We start from the raw sequence: 22,326 nt of genomic DNA, 5'->3' as shown, positions 1-22,326 counted from the left end.
GCCTGCGGACCCCGAGTCCTAGGGTAAGTGTGAGGGGGTGAGGGAGGTCCCCTGAAGGCAGAAGGGGTCTCCTTCCTTGCTGCCTTTCTATCCATTGCAGAGATCTAAGCCAGCAACCATTTCTCACATCAGCTCAACCCTCCACAGTGGCCGGGCCTTTCCTGAAGTGACTGGCAAATGATTGCTCAAAAGCCTTAATTGCCAGTGCTTTGGAGTTCGGGCTCTATTTCTGGATTTCTTAATTACATTGTGGGCAAGTGTAAGTATGTGTTGGGGCAAAGGGGGGTGTTGAGGAGTCCAGGGGGAGACAGCTACTATCACAATATCAAAGCTATGGTCTAAGACTTCCCCAAAGAGCACTGGCTTGAAGCTGCTAGTTAGGACTCCTAGACACTTGGGGCTACCCACCCAGCTCCACTGCCTCTGCCTCTTGGTGGTACTCCCTCCAAGGGTAGGCTCAGAAAAGAACTGTGGAGCCCCTTGGTCATGAACACATCCTGAGGCCATGTGTATCCAGCTCTGCTGTTACCTAGAACAACCGTTTCTCAGCAAACATACATGAGTTTAAATTTAGAAGGAGATCTGCAAGTGACACAGCATGAACATCAAGATATTAATATCCACAATTGTTGTGCATATACAGTAAGTCCTCACTAAGAGTCATCCATAGGTTCTTGGAAACTGTGACTTTAAGTGAAATGATGTATAAGGAAACTAATTTTTCCATAAGCCAATTGATAGAAATAAGAGTCAAGTTACTGTGGCATATTTCTGGTCACAGAGACATCACTTAACTTCTAAATAAAGACCAAAATGCTTCTAATCTTAAACATTGAAGTAAATGTGAGTTGTACATACATTTAAGAAAGATTAATAAAAACAAGTAAGATAATCATTTACCTATTAATAATCATTCCAGTTCAGGGCCTCTGGCGGCTGGAGCCCATCCCGGCAGCTCAGGGTGCAAGGCAGGAGCCCACCCAGACGGGACGCCACCCCACAGCAGGGTGCTCTCACACACACCACCCTCACTCAGCCTGAGACCGTGCAGACACGCCAGGTCACCTAATGTGCACATCTTTGGGATGTAGGAGGAAACCAGAGGACTGGGAAGAAAGCCTGAGCAGTCGTGGGGAGAACATGCAAGAGAGTGCAGAGAGTGGCTGGGGCTGGGAATAATTTTTTTTTTTTTTTTGGCTAATATAAGGAAATAACATTGAATGAAATAACATCATTCGAGGACCTGCTGTACCATATTTTGCACTGTCAAAAGACAGGCTTTTCAGATGGCTCCATAGATCACCCTGGCAGCATGACATGGGGGGCAGAGCCTAGACTCAGAGGTGAGCCTCTCCCGGGGTCAGTTGATGGCCTAGCTCTATCATTCGACAGCCCTCCTATTTATGGCCCACGACTAAATGTCAAAGCCTCTGTTTCCACAGCTGTGAAATGCAGAGTAGTGACCTCCTCAAAGGACAAAGAGGTGGCCACGTACATGGTAAGGACATGGAGCCAGGCTCTCTGACGCTGGCCCAGTTGCTTCCTGGCTGTGCGGTTGCAGGCGAGTTATGTAACCTGTTAGCTGAGCTTGCCAAGTAGCCTGGGCCGGTGTCTGGCACTGCACCCCCAGGACTGGGGCTGCTGGCTGACCCTGTGCTCTGCAGGGGCTGCACGTCCCCGCAGACACCCATCCTCTTTATTGCTTGGCTCACCTTAGACCCTGGAATCCATACACTGAAGGCTTACAGAGGAGAGACCTGGACCTCCTCCCCACATCTGAGTATTTGGGGACCCAACAGAAGTCTTACAAGACACTCAGCAAGGTTTTCATGGTTGGGGGGACAAGGTCAAATTAGATGGGACAAGAGTAGCTAGAAGGGAGCCAAGGTCTACAAAGCAGAGGGTGGGCCCCCCTCGGTTCAGGAAAGAGCTGGGGTTAACTTCAAATAGCCCTGGATGCTGCCCCTTACTCTCTGGGTGCCCTCAGGTAACTTCCTGGACCTCTCTGGGCCTCTGTTTTGCCATCAGTAAAAGAGGATGGTCACTCTGGCTGACAGAACCACAGGTGGACTTGACGCGATGGTGGTGGCAAGGGCCTGGCAGAGCCCTGGAAAGTGCCCTCCATAAGGCAATCACTCTGCCACGCTCCCCAACACCTTATCTTCAAAGAGCTGCCCTCAGGAATGGACAATGTCAGGGTCACTTGATTCCCGCCCTCCCCATGCTGCGCAGTGAGGCCTCCTCCGACTGGTCCCCCTTCTCCTCCCTCCCGCCTTCCTTCCTGCACTTGAAATGAGGGGTGCCCACTGTCACAGCCCTCAGGCTTGCTCCATGCCTCCACCCTGGGAGGGCTTCTCTGGCCGGGCGTGTGGTCTGTCCAGTGCAGAGGGCTGGGCCTGCTGCACTTGGGCTGTGGCGACATGCAGAGGCACCACAAGAAATCAGATGGACAACGGGCTTCCACACAAGCACGGCCAGGACCAGGAGCCCTGGTCAGACGGACAGAGCCAGGCCCCGCTGCTAGAGGAGCCCTGTGTGCCCCCGACACCGGCCATGCCTCCATGTCTGCCAGCCCGACTCTCCACAGCAGCACTCCAGAAGCTTCTGGCCTGCACAGGCCTTGCAAGTGCCCACCCACCTGGCCACCAAGAACCTGTGTGGGCCTGATTTAGGGAATATGGCCAGTGTGGGACTCACTGCAGACCCTGGGGATCAGACCCTCCTCCAGGCCCAGTCTGTGCGGGACTGTGGGAAGCCCAGGCAGGTGAGCCCCAGGCTGGGCCAGCAGCAGAACTGTCTGGAGCCCTAGGCCTGAGCAGGGCAGCCCTGGGGGGAATTGGGGTAACCACCATGAGGTCAGGAATGTGGATCTGAAAGAGGGGCAAGGCAGTCTGCAGGGTGGGCCAGGCATGGCATCACCTCCAGCTCTAGAACTCCTGGACTTTCGGACCTGGGACACGCCACTCAACCGCTCTGTGCTCAGTTCCTCTCAGCAAACTGGGGCAATAAACAGTAGCACCTGCGCATATAGTCACTGGGAGGATAAAGCAGTGAACACAGGGAAGGCTCCTAGGCTAGCAACTGGCCCGCGGGGCAGCCCTCACTATCAGTCCTCATTGACTTTAGGTCACGGGAGAAGTACAGTAACAATCTCGGTTCTCCCCATGGCCCCAAGGCGATGACACAAGGAGGGACGCTTTACCACTTCTAGAACCGGTCAGTGCTGCCCAGACCGCACCGTCAACCACACCCACCAGCACTCCCCGCACCCAGGGACCAGCAAAGGAAATGCAGCGTGTCTCACCCAGAAACAGTCGGGGGACCCACGGGCACCGTTTCCCCCTGTCCTGGGCGTTCCTGCCTGGCAGGTGCCCTGACACAGCTCTCTGAGCCACAGTCCCAGAGGGCCACTGTCAAGGGCAAACGAAGTGGCCTCCTGCCCATTGGGAGGGTCCCTGTGCCCGGCTCACCTGGACCCTGTGTGGACACCACATCGGTGGCATCTCGTTGTAGCTGGGCTGAGCGAGGCCGCACATGGTGCCCAGATTGTCCTGAAAAGCAATGTGGCCATGAGGAAGCCAGGCGGCCTGGACGCTGCCCCAGAGGCGTCAGGACCCCACTCCCCACAGCTCTGTCCCCAGAAGACAAAGCTCCTGGCTCCCCCTGGGGAGGGGCCCTGGGGCCCGGTGTGCTGAGGGATGGTCACTGAGGGTCACAGTGAGGTTTGCAATCTGGCACAACACCGTATTTTTGGTGTACGGGGAGGAGAAGCCAGGGGCAGATCTAGAGGGAAAGTCCAAAGTGTGGAGGGACCGGTGGAGGCCCAGCAGAGGTGGTGCAGGGCACTGGGCACGGGCCCTGGCAGGAACTCGGGGTGGGGGAAGGAGGCTGCATTAGGAGCAAGGGAGGGAAGGCGGATGCAAGGACTGTGCCCTGCTTAGGGGGCCGGGTGCCCGAGATCAGGGCAGAGAGAAGAGGCGGCAGAGTCCAGGCGGAGAGCAGCCCTGCAGCCATGAGCAGCAGCGCGGGCCCAGGGCTCTGCAGTGTGGCCTTCCTGGGCCCTGGAGGGGCTGGGGGAGGGCTAGTGCCCTACAAGCAGGAACAAGGCGCTGGCAGGAGACTTCCTCCCACTGGAGGGCACGCTTTGGCTTCTCTGTGCTGCACACTCAGGGGAGAGGCAGGCCTGGCCTCCCTGCTGCCCTCTGGGGTGGCCGAGGAGCTGGAGGCTCCCAGCAGGAAGCGGTAGATGGGACCAGGGTCAGAGCCCGGCCCGGGAAGGAGGAGGGAGGGCAAAGCCAGGCCGGACGTCTGGAGTTCTCGCCCCCTCACCACCAGCCCCCCAGGGGCCGCTCCCTCCCTGTCCTGGGGCCCCCATGGCTGCTGCCTGGCTCGTTCCCCGTCCCCTAAGGAGGCCAGGGGACTTCCTGGGCAAGGAGGGTTCCTCAGGGTGAATTGCCGTTGTCTGGGTCCCAGGGCTCAGACTCCTGCCCAGTTGCCTGTGAGGCCCTGTGTCTCCATCGCCACCCTCCTCCCTGCAGCCCTTGACACCCCATCTCAGCAGGTGACGAGGCCCATTCCGTGAGCACTTTCCTCACTCTACGTGAATGGCTTGCTGCCAGGCCAAGCAGGTGCCACTGTCCTTTCTGGAGAGCTTCCACGGGGGTAAGAATCTGGTTCAGGACTGCTTGTTTCTATTTTTTCCCTGACCTCTGCAAGACTCTTTGTGACTCAGTTTGTTGGACTCAGGCACCCACAGGCAGGTGGTTGGAAACCCAAGCCACTGCCCAAGCTGACTGTGACTTCTGTGAGAACCACGGACTGGCCAGTGTCACCATCTGCCACTGTCCAGAATCCTGGATGCTTCCAAAGGGGGAACCCCAGGTGCTGCACAGGCCTGGGGCTGGGGGACAGGAGCCCTCATTCTTGTTGCCCACTAGGGCGGGCTGGTTCCCTGGTTTTCCCTCAGCACCAAGAGGTCACGTCCAGCACCCACAGAGCCACGCTGCCTCCAGGGCCGGGCTCTGTAATGTGAGCCGGCTGCCCCCCTCCGCCAGCTCCTCCCCACTTGGGCCCTTCTCACCTCCAGCCTTCCGCACATTCTGCACCCTCTGTGGCACCCATGGCAGCAAACAATCACTGTGGGACACACAGTTACAGGAGGCGGTGGTGGAGGCTGTCAGGAGAAAAACAGCTGTCTGCCTCCTTGCCTGGCAGACTCTGGGCAGCAGGGACGTGGGGTCTGTGGCCGCAGCACCTGGCACAGGGCTGGCTCCTCAGCAGACACCGGTCACTGAATGAAAGCACCAGTGAGGGGCACCCAGCACGGGCAGCGTCCTCCGTGGGAGAAACGCGCACACTGCTCAGGGCTGCGCACACGGCTCTTCCCCTAAACGCCAACGGCTCGGCCTGTGCCCTCCCTGCTTCCTCAGCCACTCACGTTGGCAGAAGCCTGTCCTGGAGGCTGAGTGGCCGTCCCTGCCCACGCCCTCTGCTCTGCCCCTGCGGCCACAGCGTCCCCAGGCCCACGCTGCCCGCGCAGAGGCAGAGACAGCCAGGCTGTTTCCACCGCAGCCCGGCCAGGGCCTCCTGCCTCAGCCACCCTCCACGGCCACTCACGGCCCTCGGGTCCCCAGCCCGGGTGAGCCACAGCCGGCTCCTGCCCTTGGTCCCTGTGCTCACTGGGGCTGGCGTCCCTCCCACCCCCTCAGCCCTGCAGTCCCTGGAGGCTGAGCCCAGCCAGCGCTCGGCCCTGCCGGGAGACGGGGACCAGACGCATCTCACGGAGCCAAGCCTCCATGCAGAGCCTGGGCTGGGACCAGGTCCCCAAACTGGAGGCTCCTTCTCAGAGCTCACCTGGGTCCTCACATCCCACCACAGCCCTTTGGGGACCACACTAGAGTTCCACGCATCGCAGCAGGGACCCCGAAGTTGCGGAACCTGGGGCCCAGGCTGCACTTTCCCTGACAGAGGCTCATGACAGGCGGTGCTGGGAGCGGAAGGGCCTTGTCTGGGTGACATCACAGTGAGTCCCACGCCATCCCCTGGCCACTCCCTGCCCCTCTGCAGCCCTCTCCTTTGCCCAGGAAGGTGGGAGCTCAGGGACACAGGCTTCACGGAGCCTCCTCGTGAAGGGCAGCCCCCCCTCATGCGACAATGTCAAGACCAGAACCACGACTTACCTGTTCTGGTGTCTGCACAGGTTGGTCCTTCTTCTAGAATGTTCAAAAGAGAAAGATGTGAGATGGGGGGGGGGGGGGCTCTGTCTGGTCCCTGCACACAGACGGGACCCTGCTCTGGAGCAGCAGGACAGGCGCCAGACTGCGGGTGTCAGTCGGGGGCCCGAGCCTGTGGCGCTGCGGCCAGCAGGCCCCACCTTACCCCAGGGGAGTCCCTGCACCCCTGCCCTGGCGTCCTCCAGTATCAGCCAGGTTATGGGCCCGGGCCCTGGAGAGACCCAGCCCAGGACGTGCCCCTCATGAGCCCAGAGCCCACATGGGGAGGAGGACACAGGGCCCACTGCCCTTCCCCTGGGAGAACTTCTCTGTCCCTGACCTCCCAGCCCTCAGGGACTGTCCCTCTCCTGGTCCCTGCAGTTTCTCTCCTTGCTGCTCCCCTGCAGAGATCAAACCCACTTGGTCTCTGTGGCCGTGCCCTGTCCCTCCCTCCCTGTGCTCTGTCCCCTGTCTTCTCCAGCTCTCTGGGTGGGTCCTGTCCACCCCAGCTCCCAGTGCCTCTGCTTCCCCGCCAACCCGGCGAGGGTCTGCCGTTTTGCTCAGGCTCTGCTTCACGTGGGGCACGGGCCACATCATACGATGGTGGACGTTTCACCCTGGGGTTAGACCAGAGGCAGGACTGTGAGCCCCTGCAGGTGACAATGGTGGGGGCTTCATTTCTGTCCCTCCCCAGCCCTGCATGGGGTCCAGGAGGAGCTGGCACTTAGTAAGGACAGAGGGAGGCGTGGGGAAGTCACTAGAAATGGGCCAAGATCCACGCTGGGTTTTAAGGCACAGCCGGACCAGAAGTTTCCGTCCCTCCCTGGTCAGCCCCGTCCTGCACTTGGAGCCATCAGTGCTTCACGCCCCTCCCACCCTCCCTCAACATGGAGCCCCCTCCTGGCCCGTTCCACCTGGGGCTTCCAGAAGACGGGCTTGTGTGAGGCAGCCCTGTTCCAGGGGCTGGGGTCACTTCTCTCAGGACCAGGACAGGTCCTGGCCCCATGTCCAGGGCGTCCCAGGCCACTATCTGTGGCAAGCCGGGGCTGAGGCATGGTGGAAGCCCAGGCTCTCCATGGCCTGCTAATGCAGGGACCGAAACTGCCCTCCCCTGGCTCACGTGATGACCTTGGAGCCAAAGGGAACCTGCCCAAAGGCAGGATTGTGGGGCCGTCACGCGTTCTTGTTCCTCAGAGGCTGGGCCTGTTTGGGGGCCCCAGGGCCGGGTGGCAGGGAGCACTTACCTTCCTGAAGCACAGACGGCAGAGAAACCAGAGCAGCAGTGGCAACAGCAGGGCGGGTATGAGCCAGTACCAGTTTTCGAAGTTCTGGGGGAGGGGAACATCCCCGATGGTCCAGCGGATAAGGCAAATGTCAGCAGCTGGGGAGGCCTGGGTGGCCTCTTCCCTACCAGCTGCCCTCACTCCCTTGGCCCCAGGCAGCCCCACCTCAAGGGGCCACAGTGGGGCAGGAGCTGGGCTGGTCCCCAGAGACCTGCAGGCCCCACCTCTGGCTCTGCTCAAAGGCTCTGCCCAGAAGGCCCGGGACATTCCCTGGTCTGACAAAGCCGCCCTCGCTGCACAGCTCGGCTGTCAGCACAGGGCTGGGGTGAGGCCCGCAGGACCTACAGTGCACAGACAGGTGAGGGGCGCGTGCTGAGGCCCAGGAGAGGTGCAGGCCGTGAGCAGGGGCAGCCGACCCATGCATGGCCCCAGAGCCTCTCTCCCCACAGCCGGCTCTGCCGCCTTGGGCACACGACTTGGGCTCTGGCCTCAGTGTCCACACCGTACAAACGGAAGGAGCGCCCCCGGTGTGAGGTGTAGAGAGGCCAGAGAGTCCTAACTCGGGCCTGGTCCCTGTGGGGGAACTGCAACAGGAACTTTCATCCTGAGTGTTCTTCCCAATAAAGGGAGCGTGGGCTGCACCGTGGGAACACAGGCTGCCCAGTCCTCCCCTGAGTCCAAGGAGAGAGGGGAGACAGCCTGTGCCGGCACAGGCTGCTGAAGGAGAGGCCCCTCAGGCTGAGGGCAGGGCCCCTGGCTGGGCTGGAGCCCCAGGGCTGCTCCCCAGGTCCTGCCTACATGTGCCTGGTGTTGCGGGCTGCCAGCGGCTGGACTCCCCATGGCCCATGTGTGCTCCGACTGCTGATCGTGCGTGATGTGCAGGGACAAGTGAAGGCAGACCCAGAGGGAGGACTGTCAGCTCTGCTGGGCCCTCACCAGCCGGGACTGGGCACGGGGCGGTGCAAGTAGGCTCAGGCCCCCCTCCCCGCCCCCGGCACGTCCTCCTGTCATGCTGCCCTGAGCCAGGCACACAAGTCACATGCAGCTCTGACAAGCAGGCACCTGGGAGCAGCACCTTCGTCCCCAGGAGTCCCTTCCTGCGCTGAGCCCGGCCCACACCCCTCACGGCTTTCCCTCCAAGGCAGGGGACACACACACTGCAGGGGTCACAGGGTGAGCAGAGGGATGCCTCAGGAGCCTGAGAAAGCAGGAGAGGCAGAAAGGAATTGGGGCCCCTGCATAGTGACAGCAGGTGGTCAACAGGTGTTCACCAGGCACGTTTGGGGCCCAGGGGTCATGAGTGGGCTTAGGGCCAGGTTGGTAGTCGGGGCACTGACTCAGTCACACACACCCTGTCTGCAACTGGTGGATTCCTCCGGATGCCCTGTGCCTGGGGCGCCCCGTGGAGGCCCAGGTGCCCTAGAGGTCCTGGACTCTGGCTCCTAGCAGCCAGCCTCCCAGCCCCACTCCTGCTCCAGGTGGAAGCCAGGATGGAGCCGCCCCAGGGGCCTATGTGCTCAAGCTACTCTCTGAGAACACCTGGAAACCATTTGTCCTTTTAGCCTCCCCAGAATGATCTCCTTCCAGTACAACACCTCTAGACATTCCCTGTAGGTGTCTGGCCCACTCCATTACTCACACAGTCGGTGGTGGTGAAGCTGTCCTTCTCAGCAGAGTAGAATTTGCCGCCATTGTCTAGGCTGACTTTAACAGAGACCTTTCTGATGCACAGAAAGGGCAGACAGTGAAAACCAGCCCAGAGAGATGCAGTTCTCGCCCTTGGCTCAAACCATCACCCACAGCTTTTCTCATGGTAATGACACTGAACATCCAGCATTCAGGCCCCCAGAGAGTCACAGTCCCCAAGCACAGTGAGATCAACCTCAGCACTGAAGGCCAAGGGTGTATGGGTCAGGCAGGGAGAAGCCCTGCATGGGGTCTGGTGCCATGGTGAACATGGGCTATGTGACCAGGGAGGGCTGCTTGGTGTCACTATCCCAACCTTTCTGTATTTATACTGTGTGCTGGCTTAGATCAAAAAGTGACTTGGAGCAAAGGTACCATTCTTCAAGCATATTGTACCCTGCATCCTGCCTTCCTCAGAGGCCTCTGGGCCACCACATATCCCTGAACACCTTGGGGGCCACCAACAAGGACAGGTGAGGAGGGTGCCATTAACCCACCCACAAAGAGACATGTGCTGCCCCAGCAGAGGGGGCATCCCACATTCTGTACACATCATGGTGGCAAATGCTAACCTTGTGATCCCCTGCCCGCTAGGTCCCCAACCAGGGGCACTCACTTTCCAGGATTTGTTATCTTTGGTCCAGGGCAAGTGATGGAAGTCTCATCCATTCTGATTGGTTTTTCATCTAGAAGGAAATGACATGAGAAGGATGTCAACGCACACGTCCACCCGCCGTGCCCCTCCCCCGCCTGCCCCCGGCAGGCAGAGCTGACACTTTGGGCTGTCCCGGCCTCTCCTCTCTGCCGTCCTCTGTGCTGAGACCCTGCCGAGCACCCAGGACGCCCCGCCCTGTGCAGAGCTTGGGGTTTGACAGGGGCGAGGCAGGCAGAGTCCCTGCTCTCAAGGGACTTACCTTTTAGGGACTGCAGGGGAGACAGACAAGAAAATAAAAACAGTGAGCAAAACCCACGGCAGAGGGTGCCAAGTGCTGTGCCTGCGCAGCGGACAGAGGGAGCGGAGGGGAGGGGCAGGTGCTTCCAGGTGAACTCTTCTATGTTTTGGAGACACAATTTCTGTTTCAGAGAAACTGAAATATTTACACGTGAAATGATATGATGACAGTGATTTGCTTCAAAATACTCTGTGGTGAGGGTACCAGGGAAACCAGATGGTGTGGGTTAATAATGACTGAAAGTAGGTGACAGGTGCTTCAAGTTCATTACAGAATTCTTACTCCTTTTTATACCGTTCAAAATTTCCATGAAAAATAAATTCTCACTGAGGAGGTGACGTTTGAGCTGAGACCACAGGATGAGGAGCCAGCTGGGGAAGATCTGAAGGAAGAGTGTTCTGGGCTGTGACAGTGGCACGTGCCAAGGCCCTGGGGCGCTGACTAACTGAGCTTGTCGAGGAAGGAAAGAGGTGGCCCAGGAGAGGCGGCTGGGCTGGTAGGCCCTGGGAGTGACTTGGGGTTTTGTTCCTGTGCAATGAGTCTGTCGGGGGCTGGACAGATCAGGGTATATCCTGTACACACAGGCAGCAGGACTTGCAGGGGACTGCATGTGCCCAGGAAGCTAAGGGGAACCCAGGATGGCATTCAGGTTTCTGACTAGAGTGACCAGGTAGGTGGGGATGCCATTTATTCAGATGGGGAAGCTGAGGAGGGAATAGAGGTTTTTATGTGTGTTTTCATTTTCCAATTTTTATGGTATTTATGTATTCTCGTGGGAGCTGAGGAGGCTCAGGAGATCCCATGACCTGTAGAGGTGAAGCCTTGTCCCTCCTGAGCCCACACCCTTTGCTGACTGCTGGCCTGTGAAAGAGGCCAGGGCTGAACAGCGCCCCCTTCTGGCTTTGCTCCCAGCTCCTCCACTGGGCTCAGCCCCCAGGTCCCAGGCTTCCCCTATTGGGGAATAAATGGCCTGGGAGGGCCCTAGGAGTCCTGACAGCTGAGATTCTGGAAGGAAGGTCCTTTCCCTGGCTTTCTTCATGACCTGGGCTTCCCAAGGCCCGAGTAGCTACAGTTTGTGTTTCCCAGAGGCCGGCCACGCAGCTCTGTGCCTACTGACCCCAGAGCACAAGTGCAGGACAGAGGTGAGGTCCTCCCTGCCCTGCACCCCAGGGCTTGGGTCAGAGGGCAGGGAAGGTAGCTCTGCTGTCTCAGCAGTGGGTAGGGGATGTCCATCGGTGGGCCAACTGTCCAGGGACATTCACAGGCAACCCTTTCCTAATAGTTAAAACAGGTTTAAAATTTGTTTTCGATTTTTTGAAAAATAAGCTTGTTTTTCTAAGCCACCAGTCAGGAGCAGAGTGTTTGTTTGCAAAGGCACCCAGGACTGCACATGGGCTCCTGTGTGAGACCTTGGTGGTGGCCCACGTATGGAGGTAAAGACTGGTGATCTCCAGGATGAGGAGCCAGCACCCCCACAGACCCACAGAGGAAGGGTCTGGACACCCTTTCTGGAGGGAGCGTTGGCCTCAGCAACCCCAGGACTGTCATCTCAGGGAGGCAGAAGACACTGACAATGACACCTCCCCAGCAACTGGCATTCTAAACTTGGACTGCCATCACCTTGTTATTTCTCTTTTTATTCAAGGGCAATGATTTCAAAACAATTAAGTAATTTTCCATTTTTCCTTTGAAAACATTTATCTTCCTTTTCCTTTCTGAATATGCACATAGTTTACTATGGCATGTGTATTGCCATTGCAATGTTTTTTTTTTTTTCCTGAATAAATGCTTGCTTTTCCTTTCTTTCTTTCTTTCTTTCTTTCTTTCTTTCTTTCTTTCTTTCTTTCTTTCTTTCTTTCTTTCTTCCTTTCTTTCTTTCTTTTTTTTTTTTTTTGAGACAGAGTCCCCATCTGTAGCCCTGGTGCAGTGCCATCATCATATCTCATTGAGGCCTCAAACTCTGGGCTGAGACAACTCTCCTGCCTTAGCCTCCCAAGCAGCTGGAACTACAGGTGGTGACCACCATACCCAGCTAACTTTTTTTCTATTTTTAGCAGAGACAGAGTCTTGCTCTTGCTCGGGCTGGTCTTGAATTCCTGACCTCACGTGCTCCTCTCACCTCCACCTCCCAGAGTGCTAGGATGACAGGTGTGAACCACCATGCCCAGCCAAACATCATTCTTTTAGAGAGACTCTCTGTTTGCTATTTAGGTTGACATAAATAGTTTCTGGGAATGGGAAGTGGAGTAAGATTACTTTCAGATGGAACTGGTGTGCAGTATTCACTTGAGTCCTGTGAGCTCTCTTCTTCCATGGCATGCCTTTTCTTTCCTAGTGAGTCTTCTCTTAGGCTGAACCTCCCTCTTTTTGGTAGAAGTGCTTGACTTTATTTAGGATCTGATTTGGTTAAGGGCACTTTAAATAAAAGACTCCACATCCCTCCTGGGATGATAATTTTTTTTGTGTTTTCTGGTAAGGCCTTTCTGGTATAGAGACAAGTGTCTTTCTGGGTTGATTACTTTGGTTGTACAGAATTTATACCCTGTCTGTGAGTTTTGTCTTTTCTGGTGAATTCACTTTTGGTTCTGCATGCTTAATTTAATATTTTATTTTATCTGTGTACCTGAGTTCAAATTTCTGCAAACATACTGATTTTGTTTTGGTTATATGTGTCTGTAAATGAATGATCTGGCTCTTTCCCTTGCTTGTTTCTGAAAATCTTTCCACAGTAAAATAAACATCCTAAATACAGATGCAAGGTAGCTAATTAAAAGCCTCTAAGGCAGTTGCCACCATCAAAACACAGTTCAAACTCCTGACATTGAAACTGCCCTTACAAATTAATAAAAAGGGGTGCAAGGCGAGAACAGTGGTAAGGACATAGCTAAAAATAATAACAATAATTAGCCACTGTCCCCCTGTTTACTGCTGTATAACTGCCACTCTGGAGCCACATAGCTTGTGGTCATAAAGATTCTTAGCTTTCTCCATAGATAATGTCACCTTTTCGAAACCTAGGAGTAGTTTCTGAGACATCTCCCAGGTCCCATTTTCCAGTGGAACAGCTGAGCCACCCAGGGCAGTGGCCCATACCAAGGAACTGATTCAACAGGTCTTGTGACCCCACCAAAGAACCTGGTCGGCAAAGAAGACAATTTCTACATCCCTCTGGTTCCTCCCAGAACCCAGCCAATTAGCACATTCAATTGCCTATACCAAACTGTCTTTAAAACCCTGTCTCCCAAATTCTAAGGGGGACAGATTTGAGAAATATCTCCTGTCTCCCTCCTTAGTGCCATGCAGAATAAACCCTTTTGCTGCCGTAAATCCTGCTGTCTCAGAATACTGGCTCCCTCTTGGGCAGTGAGCAAATGGACCTGGTTGGGCAGCAGCAACATTTCTGGGCAGGATTTACAGATCTTCTTTGGTCTTGAGAGATTAATAAGAAATGGAATGGGATTCTTAAACATTATTGCCAGATTTTCTGGGACTCCAGCCAGCTACATATTATGGCCCATTTTTGTGCACACTTGAAACTGATGAACAAATTACATCAAGAGCTCAAATGGTCATTATTCAAATTCGCTACAAAAAAAAAAAACACCCTGCCACTATAGAGTGAACATGTAGAGTCTTCTAGGTTCTCTGTTTATCTCTATTTATTTTTTCTGCATACTTTGACTCTGTTGGCTCCTCTACTGATGTTGAGATGACTCACTGTTTATGGCATTCCAGCCAAGATAAAAAAGTCTTAAAGGGCTTTCAAATTAAGGACTTTGCAAGTACAATAGCTCTGTGACAACCAACAACCTAAAGGCTTTTGGGAAATGTAAATTTAGGTTTGCCTGACTAACAGAGTGATGGTATAGTTAATTAAAAAATTTGTATTCTAAAAAGAGAAAGGACTAGATAAACATTTATAAAGTTAGGCTTTCAAATAAACAGGTCAAAATCTTGAACTCAGGGCAATAATACCAAGTATCTCTGTATAGCAGACTGGCAAACAAAAGATAAATTAAAGGCTACTTGGCAACAGGAGCCAAACTGTATCGGTGGACCACACGGCAGAAATTGGATTTGGGTTCAGGACAAGTGAGTCACACCTTTATGGTCATCCCTGAGTGCTCCACGCCGCTACTGGGAAGAGACATTCTTACCAAGCTTAAGGCTCAAATTCATTTTGAAGAAGAGGGAGTAATAATAACTGATAATAAAGGCAATCTCATCAACAGCCCCCGGGTCACTCAGATCCTGACCCTGACACAGGCAGATGAATATAGATTGTACTAGCTCACAAAAAGCAGAGAGGAAGGCATGGAGCAATGGCTCTGTGAATTTCCCATGGCGTGGGCCAAGACAGGGGGCACAGGATGGGCAAAACACCGGCTGCCTCTTTACATTGAGTTAAAACCCGGAGCCGAGCCAGCCCGAGTCAGACAGTACCCCATGTCCCAGGAAGCCAGAGTGGGAATTACGCCCCACATTCGGAGACTCCTGGACAGTGGGATTCTCCAGAAATGCCAGTCGGCCTGGAACACCCCCCTGTTGCCGGTGAAGAAACCAGGGGGGTAGGGACTATAGGCCTATGCAAGACCTCAGGGAAGTCAATGCAAGGGCCCTGGATATCCACCCCACAGTCCCTAACCCCTATACTCGGTTGAGCTCTCTTTCTCCCACGCTGTCTTGGTATACCGTCCTAGACCTAAAGGATGCCTTCTTTAGCCTGGCGGTGGCGACACACAGCCAGGAGATTTTCGCCTTTGAGTGGCGGGAGGACGAGAGAGGAATTCATGGGCAGCTGATGTAGACGAGACTGCCCCAGGGGTTTAAAAACTCGCCTACCCTGTTCAACGAGGTCCTCCATGATGACCTGGGTGAGTACCGAACTAATCACCCAGAGGTGACTCTGCTGCAGTACGTGGATGACTTGCTGTTAGCTGCACCTAACCCCCCCAGCCTGCCTAGAGGACACCAAAAACTTACTCAAAGTTTTAGGCGAGTTGGGGTACCAAGCCAGTGCAAAGAAGGCTCAAATTTGCAAGGATGAAGTCACCTATTTGGGATATAAAATAAAAGGTGTCTGAAGGTGGCTAACCGAGGCAATGAAGCAGACTGTGTTAAAGATACCCACTTCAGCCTCGAGCCGAGAACTGAGGGAATTCCTGGGGTTGGTGGGTTACTGCCGCTTCTGGATTCCAGGATTTGCAGAAAAGGCTCGACCTCTGTGTGAAGGGCGTAAGGCGGGGCGAGCATGGGAGTGGACTGTGCAAATGGAAGACGCTTTTCAGGCCCTGAGGGCAGCCATGCTGGAAGCCCCGGCCCTAGCACTCCCTGATCCTACAAAAGAGTTTCACCTGTTCATAGACAAGAGGGGAATAGCCAAGGGGGTACTTACGCAGGCCCTGGGACCCTGGAAGAGACCGGTGGCATACTTGTCAAAAAAAACTAGATCCGGTGGCGGCAGGGTGGCCAGCATGCTTGCGAATCATTGCAGCCACAGCCCTGTTGGTCAAAGACGCTGATAAGCTAACCCTAGGGCAGCGGCTGCAGATCACCACCCCGCACGCCATAGAGGGGGTTCTGAAGCAGCCACCAGGACGGTGGATCACAAATGCGAGGCTGACTCATTACCAAGGGCTTTTGCTGAACGCACCCCGCATCGAGTTCCAGACCCCTGCCGCCTTGAATCCGGCTACGCTTCTGCCAACCTCTGATGTAGCCGCACCTGAACATGATTGCCTTGAGGTCCTAGCCGAGACCCAGACGACCCGTAGAGACTTGAAGGATCGCCCCCTTCCAGGTAGCGACCTGACCTGGTTCACGGACAGAAGCAGTTTCGTCCGGGACGGACGCAGGTACGCAGGGGCGGCCATAGTAGATGACCAAGGTAAACTTGTCTGGGCGGCACGCCTTCCGCAAGGGACATCTGCTCAGAAGGCAGAACTAATAGCGCTGACGGAGGCTCTTAGCCGGGCCCGAGGAAAAAGGCTGACAGTGTACACTGACAGCCGCTATGCCTTTGGGACTGTGCACATACATGGAGCCCTCCACAGGGAAAGGGGCTTCATCACGGCAGAGGGAAAAGAAATTAAGCACAAGCCTGAAATACTCCACTTACTGGAGGCTGTTTTGCTGCCAAAGGCAGTGGCGGTAGTCCATACCCAGAGCAGGGATTCAGTGGAAGCACGGGGCAATCGGAGAGCGGACACTGAAGCTAAGAAGGCTGCAGAAGGCACTCCGCAGCCAAACATCCTGCACCTTAGCCTGCCACCCCTGGGCATGGGACAGTTGCCTCCTCTGCCGGACTATTCCAGTATAGATGAGGTATGGGCCTCAGACCAGCTACGTGTAAGCAAAAGTGAAGATGGCTGGTTGCGGGATGAAGGGCATCGCCTAATAGTGCCAGAACTCTTAGGACGCCACCTGTTAGAGCACCTGCATCAGACCACACATCTAGGGAAGAGAAAGATGCTGCAACTTCTGGACACTGCTCAACTAAGGTTCAAGTCACAAGGACGGGTTCCAGATGACATCGTCAAAAGTTACCGAGCCTGTCAGGTCATGCAGCCGGGGAGGACCAGAGGGACCCACGCAGGTACGAGGGAAATGGGGAGGCAGCCAGGACTATTTCGGGAAGTGGATTTCACAGAGGTCAAGCCTGGAAAATACGGGTACCGATATTTACTGGTCATGGTAGATACGTTTTCCGGATGGGTAGAAGCCATCCCTACGAAAGGAGAAACAGCTTTGACAGTAGCTAAGAAAATATTAGAAGAAATAGTCCCCAGGTATGGACTGCCGGAAGGGATAGGATCAGATAATGGACCTGCGTTTGTCTGTCAGGTTAGTCAAGGGCTGGCCCAGGCTATGGGGATAGATTGGAAATTACATTGTGCATATCATCCCCAGAGCTCTGGGCAGGTAGAGCGAATGAATAGAACAATAAAGGAGACCCTGACCAAATTGGCCCTGGAGACTGGCGGAGACTGGGTGACCCTCCTTCCCTTCGCCCTGTTCCGAGCCCGGAACACCCCTTATCACTTGGGTTTAACCCCTTTTGAAATCATGTATGGCACACCCCCTCCTGTAGTTCCTAGGATGAGCCCTGAGGCTCTTCCGGGACATCCCAAAGAAGTGTTACAAGCGGTGCAGGCTCTGCAATGTGTCCACAGTCAAGTATGGCCGGCCCTCCGTGCTATCTACTGGCCTGAGGAGGAGGGTGCCGGACACCCGTTTCACCCACACCAGCCGGGGGACTGGGTGTGGGTGAAATGGCATAACAGCAGAACCCTCAAGCCTAGGTGGAAGGGCCCCTATCAAATTATTCTTGTTATCCCCACTGCTCTTAAGGTCGATAGAATAGTAGCGACCTGGATACACCACTCCCACGTGAGACCTGCTAATAAAAAAGACCAGGAACGGTGCCAGGATCAGTGGAAAGCAACTGCAGACCCGAAGAATCCTCTGAAGGCCAGACTTACCCACATGGCGGTGACAGCCCAGGACTGCTGACACAGACTTGGACTGGGGTTGTGGCATCTAAGGATTGACTGGGTGACAAACATGGACGGGTCGCGGTGGGGGTTGGTTGTTGTGTTTTTGGGATGTTGTGTTTTTGGTCTAATGTTTTTGGGATGGAGACCTACAGCTGTACTTACTGCCCTGAACCCCCACCAACCCCATAACCTTACATGAGTCTAAAGATTACTGTATAATGGTGTTAGTGTTCCCAAAAATAATATACCACACTGAGGAGACAATGTATGAGGGCATAGTAGGGCGAAGAGTCACCAACCTAATTTTTGAAAGAAAGAGAGCCCTTCACTGCCATAACCCTGGCTACTCTTTTTGGCTTAGGGGCAATAGGAGCAGGAACTAGTATCTCTTCTCTGGCAATGCAGCAAAGAGGGTTTAATACTCTGAGGGCAGCTGTTGATGAAGATATTGCAAGGATAGAAGATTCAATCTCACACCTAGAAAAGTCACTAACCTCCCTATCCGAGGTAGTGCTCCAGAACCGGAGGGTGTTAGATCTAGTATTCCTCCAGCAAGGAGGACTATGTGCTGCCCTCAAAGAAGGATGTCGTTTCTATGCAGACCATACGGGAGTTGTTAGAGAATATATAGCTAAGGTCAGGGAAGGGCTTGCCCGCCGCAAACGGGAATATGAACAGCAAGCAGGTTGGTTTGAGTCTTGGTTTAACAGTTCCCCCTGGTTAACAGCGCTACTATCCACCCTACTAGGCCCACTCATTATGCTAATCTTAGTCCTTACTTTCGCGCCATGTGTAATTAACAGACTAGTAGCTTTTGTGAAAGAACGGATAAACACTGTCCAGCTACTAGTATTGCAACAACAATATCAGCAGCTATGGTCAAGTGCTATAGAACTAGAGCACCTAAGAGACCTTGAGGACGAGCAAGAGTGCTCGTCTGCTACCTAGAGAAAGGGGGGAATGTCGGGCAGAGGAAGGGCAGAGGAATTTTTCCAATTGTCGGGAATTTACTTGGGTGGGGCAATGAGCTAACCGCAAACTTTTGCTTCTGGTCATTGCTTGCTTGCTACACCGCGGTAGGGGGAATTATGGGATGAGGTCATTGAAGCACGGGCGACTGGCCCATCAGGCAATAGAGGGCAACCAACCCGCCAATTATTTCAAAAGGCAATAGTGGGCAACCAATCATTTTAAAGGTCAACGCATGATCCATGCGTAGTCAGCTTGTGCGCAGCTTGTGCACCATGGGGATAAAAGGCATGCTGTAGTTCCGGTCGGGGTCCTTGCCTGCGAGAGTGGCCACTGCGTTGGTGCTCTGGGGCTTGGACCCTGGCTAGCCAGAAAATAAACCTCCTCGTGTGATTGCAGAAAAAAAAAAAAAAAGGCTACTTGGATATATTTTTTTCCTTATACAATTCAGTTAACCTCTGTTAAAATGTAAACATTAAATATTTAATCCTAAACTCATTTGAAACTGAAAAAAGAAACAAAAGAGTGAAAGAGTTTTTTTAAAAATAAAACTGCTACGGCAACTGATTTGCCCAAAATTTTAGTGAACACCATTCATTAGATTACTGATCAGGGCAAATGAAATTTAGCCAAATTAACAAGTCTTAATTTTATCAGAAATATAATTTGGATCCAACTGTCTTTTATTAACTGGTGAGTTTGTATGTTTCACTATCTCATGACTAACATTCTAAAGTGAAAGCCATAGATCTTTATGTATATATATGTTTAGGTGTGTTTATGCATTTGTACATGTATTATGTTGTATGTTATATCTACATGGTAAAATCTGACATAGCCAGAAATCCCCTAAGTAATTCTATTTAGATTGGCTTAAATAAATACTTATATAAAATATATAGTAATTATATATAATGCTCTTTAGTTCACTTAACTTAAGTATATCTTTAATAAATAAGCTGGTTTAAAATTATTGGGAAAATAAAAATGTCCTCAAAATTGCCAGCATACATTTTTGCCTGGGTTTACTGGTCAGACATTTTTATATTTACTAAATATTTTAAGGTGTCAGGGTTTGACACAAAAGTTATAAAACTCAGCCTAAAAACAGAATGATCTTTGTTCATGTAATTCTTTGATAAGACTAATTTAATATTGTTGATTTAATGAAACTATTTGTATCTTCTGAGTTATCAGCAAAATACCCATATATTTAACTTTGAAATTCTTCCTTAGGTAAACACCTGATATTCACAGGCTATAAAAATGATTGACAGGGAAATTATTTGAAAGGGCTCTAGCTTTGTCTAATATCTCAGTTTTCATAGGTAATCTAGGCAAATTGTTAAAAATCAGTCAGGTAAATGTCAATGAGATAAACACTTATAAATAAACTTTTCATGTAATTTGAAATCTTAAAGTAATGTTAAATTTAATTAATAATACTCATTAAATGTCTAAGTCATTTCCAAATGATAGTTTTAAAAACTAAAACAAGTTGCTAAACATAAATATAAGTTTGTTCCTGGCTTCTTATAAAAAGACTATATTTGTGTGTATTAAAACATATAAAAATTATATTATGGGGAAACATGTTTTAAAACTATAAAGTGGTTCTCATCTATAAAATATTAATGTATAACAGAATTCAAAATTGCTTACTAAAAATAGAGATTACTAAGAGTTAAAATTCTAATTAATATACATAATTCTGTACATAGTGTACCAAAAAATAAGCTGTTTTGATGAATAAAATTATCAAAAAGGCATTAAAATGTTTTTTCCTGAGAAAAAAGAATAATTTTATGTAATTCAATGGTTATTTAAAGGTTGTTTTAAAATATAGATTCAGAACAACAACAACAAAAAATGATAGAAAAGAACCAATAAGTGAGAGAGAGAGGTATAGAAAGTTACGGGTATGAAGATGTAGTTTTGGTAAGGAAGTTTAAAAACAAGAGAATAATTTTATATGATTGAGAATCTTGTGTGGTAAATTTATGTCCTAAAATAAGATGACCAGTTATGTAAAAAAGAGAAAATATAGGACAAAACAAAGTTCTAGCATGTTGTCAAAGATCTGTGTAAAGTCATGATAACGTTCCAAAAGGGTGAATTTATGGGGGAAAAAATAGCATGTAACTAAGTTGGCAATATTTATAAGGGAATTGTTTATAAGTCTTTCTAGGGATTGAGATTTGATATTAAAAATATAATATTACAATACTAAAAAAATGGTCTCGTGTTAGAACAAGATTTTCTTGAAATACTGATTTGCTTCTAGTAAAACTGGAAGACGTATTGATTTTGAATCCTGAAATCTGTTTAATAGCCATCTTCTAAACTGCAGACAGATTCTGACTATTTCTGGCACATTTCTTCCTGAGATCCATTTTATTTCCCTAATTTCAGGTTTAAAATGCTACCTTTTTCATTCAGCATGGTAATTTCATGTCTTGAGGTAGAGTTTTCCTCTTGAAGTTTTTCAGATTCACACCTCACTGCACATGCTTTACAGGTGTGCGTTCTGTTCTTTAGCTCTCCTGTCTTCCATTGAGAAGGTCTATCTTTTTGGTCAGCTGAGATGATAATTCTTCTCTCCTCCAACTTTTCATCATCTCCTACAACTTTTTCATCCAGTTTTAACTCTGCTTTTATGCCCTGGCACTATAATGTTTATTTTTTATTTAATTTTATTTTTTATTTTTTTGAAACATGGTCTCACTCTATTGCCTGGCTAGAGTGCAGTGGCATCATCACAGCTCACTGCAACCTCAAATTCCTGGCTCAAGTGATCCTCCTGCCTCAGCCTCCTGTGTAACTGGGACTCCAGGTGCATGCCACCACACCCAGATAATTTTTCTATTTTTTGTAGAGACAGGGTTTTGCCATTGCTCAGGCTGTTCTCAAACTCCTGGCCTCAAGGAATCTACCCACCTTGTCCTCCCAAAGTGCTAGGATTACAAGTGTGAGGCGCCCTGCCCAGCCTTGTAATGTTTATCCTGAAGGCCCAGAAAAGCAATGTTTTCCTCCAGCATAACTTGATTTTGTTCCATGTAACCAGGAAACTTTACATTGTTTTACTTTTTCTCAGAGCCATGTATTCTCCCACTCAAGGTACTAATTCTCTTGTTTACATTCCTCTATAATTTGGGAGTTTGCTCATAACCTTGGACACAGTCTTCATATGTCCAATTAAATTTAAGTACCGTTTCAACAGGTTCAACTTTGAGGTTATCTAAACAGGCTTCCCATAAGGAGAAGTAATTATACTGCAAGAGGGTTTTTTTTTATCTTTTTGGTAACTGACCTAAGAAAACCTACAAAGTTATGTTTCATAAAGATAACTTCCTGTGTCTTTATTAAGCTTTTGATTTCTTAAAAAAACCTGAGCTTTGGAAGGGTTAAGGTTTTTAAATTCATGTAGCTTTCTGTATTGCTTTTGAAGTCTTTTAATTATCAATCTGATTAAATGAATAGCCATTATTTCACAGTAACCTGTGGTTCTTTTTTGAGTGAGTGTTTTGAACTTTTTGAAATATTTGCCGGGCTTCTCCAGGGTAAAAATTCTAAACTAATCTTTTGAACTATAATTAACATTGAGATTTGCAGTTGGGCCCCGGGAGAATCTCAAGGAACCTATTTTTCATCTCATAGATATATTAAATGATTAGGCTTATTTGGTAAATTATATGACAAGCATTGTCAAATGATAAGCAATGCTAGA

The 22,326-nt window shown here is 51.2% G+C and overlaps 1 protein-coding gene across 1 annotated transcript in view; it reads right to left on the bottom strand.

Annotated features, from left to right (window-relative positions):
* The window catches only part of ANTXRL (ANTXR like), a 64,383-nt gene that overhangs the window by 21,453 nt on the left and 20,604 nt on the right, over positions 1-22,326 (bottom strand). The window contains exons 11-16 of the mRNA XM_076010200.1: positions 9,798-9,867; positions 9,135-9,216; positions 7,457-7,540; positions 6,180-6,212; positions 5,081-5,173; positions 3,471-3,551 (exon numbers count right to left, since the gene is read on the bottom strand). Of these exons, the coding sequence (XP_075866315.1) occupies positions 3,471-3,551; positions 5,081-5,173; positions 6,180-6,212; positions 7,457-7,540; positions 9,135-9,216; positions 9,798-9,867 (443 nt within the window). The remainder of the gene's footprint in view (positions 1-3,470; positions 3,552-5,080; positions 5,174-6,179; positions 6,213-7,456; positions 7,541-9,134; positions 9,217-9,797; positions 9,868-22,326) is intronic.

Source organism: Microcebus murinus, chromosome 14 (assembly GCF_040939455.1).
Source record: "Microcebus murinus isolate Inina chromosome 14, M.murinus_Inina_mat1.0, whole genome shotgun sequence".
Lineage (NCBI taxonomy): Eukaryota > Metazoa > Chordata > Mammalia > Primates > Cheirogaleidae > Microcebus > Microcebus murinus.
This window is presented reverse-complemented; position numbering and strand designations above follow the sequence as displayed.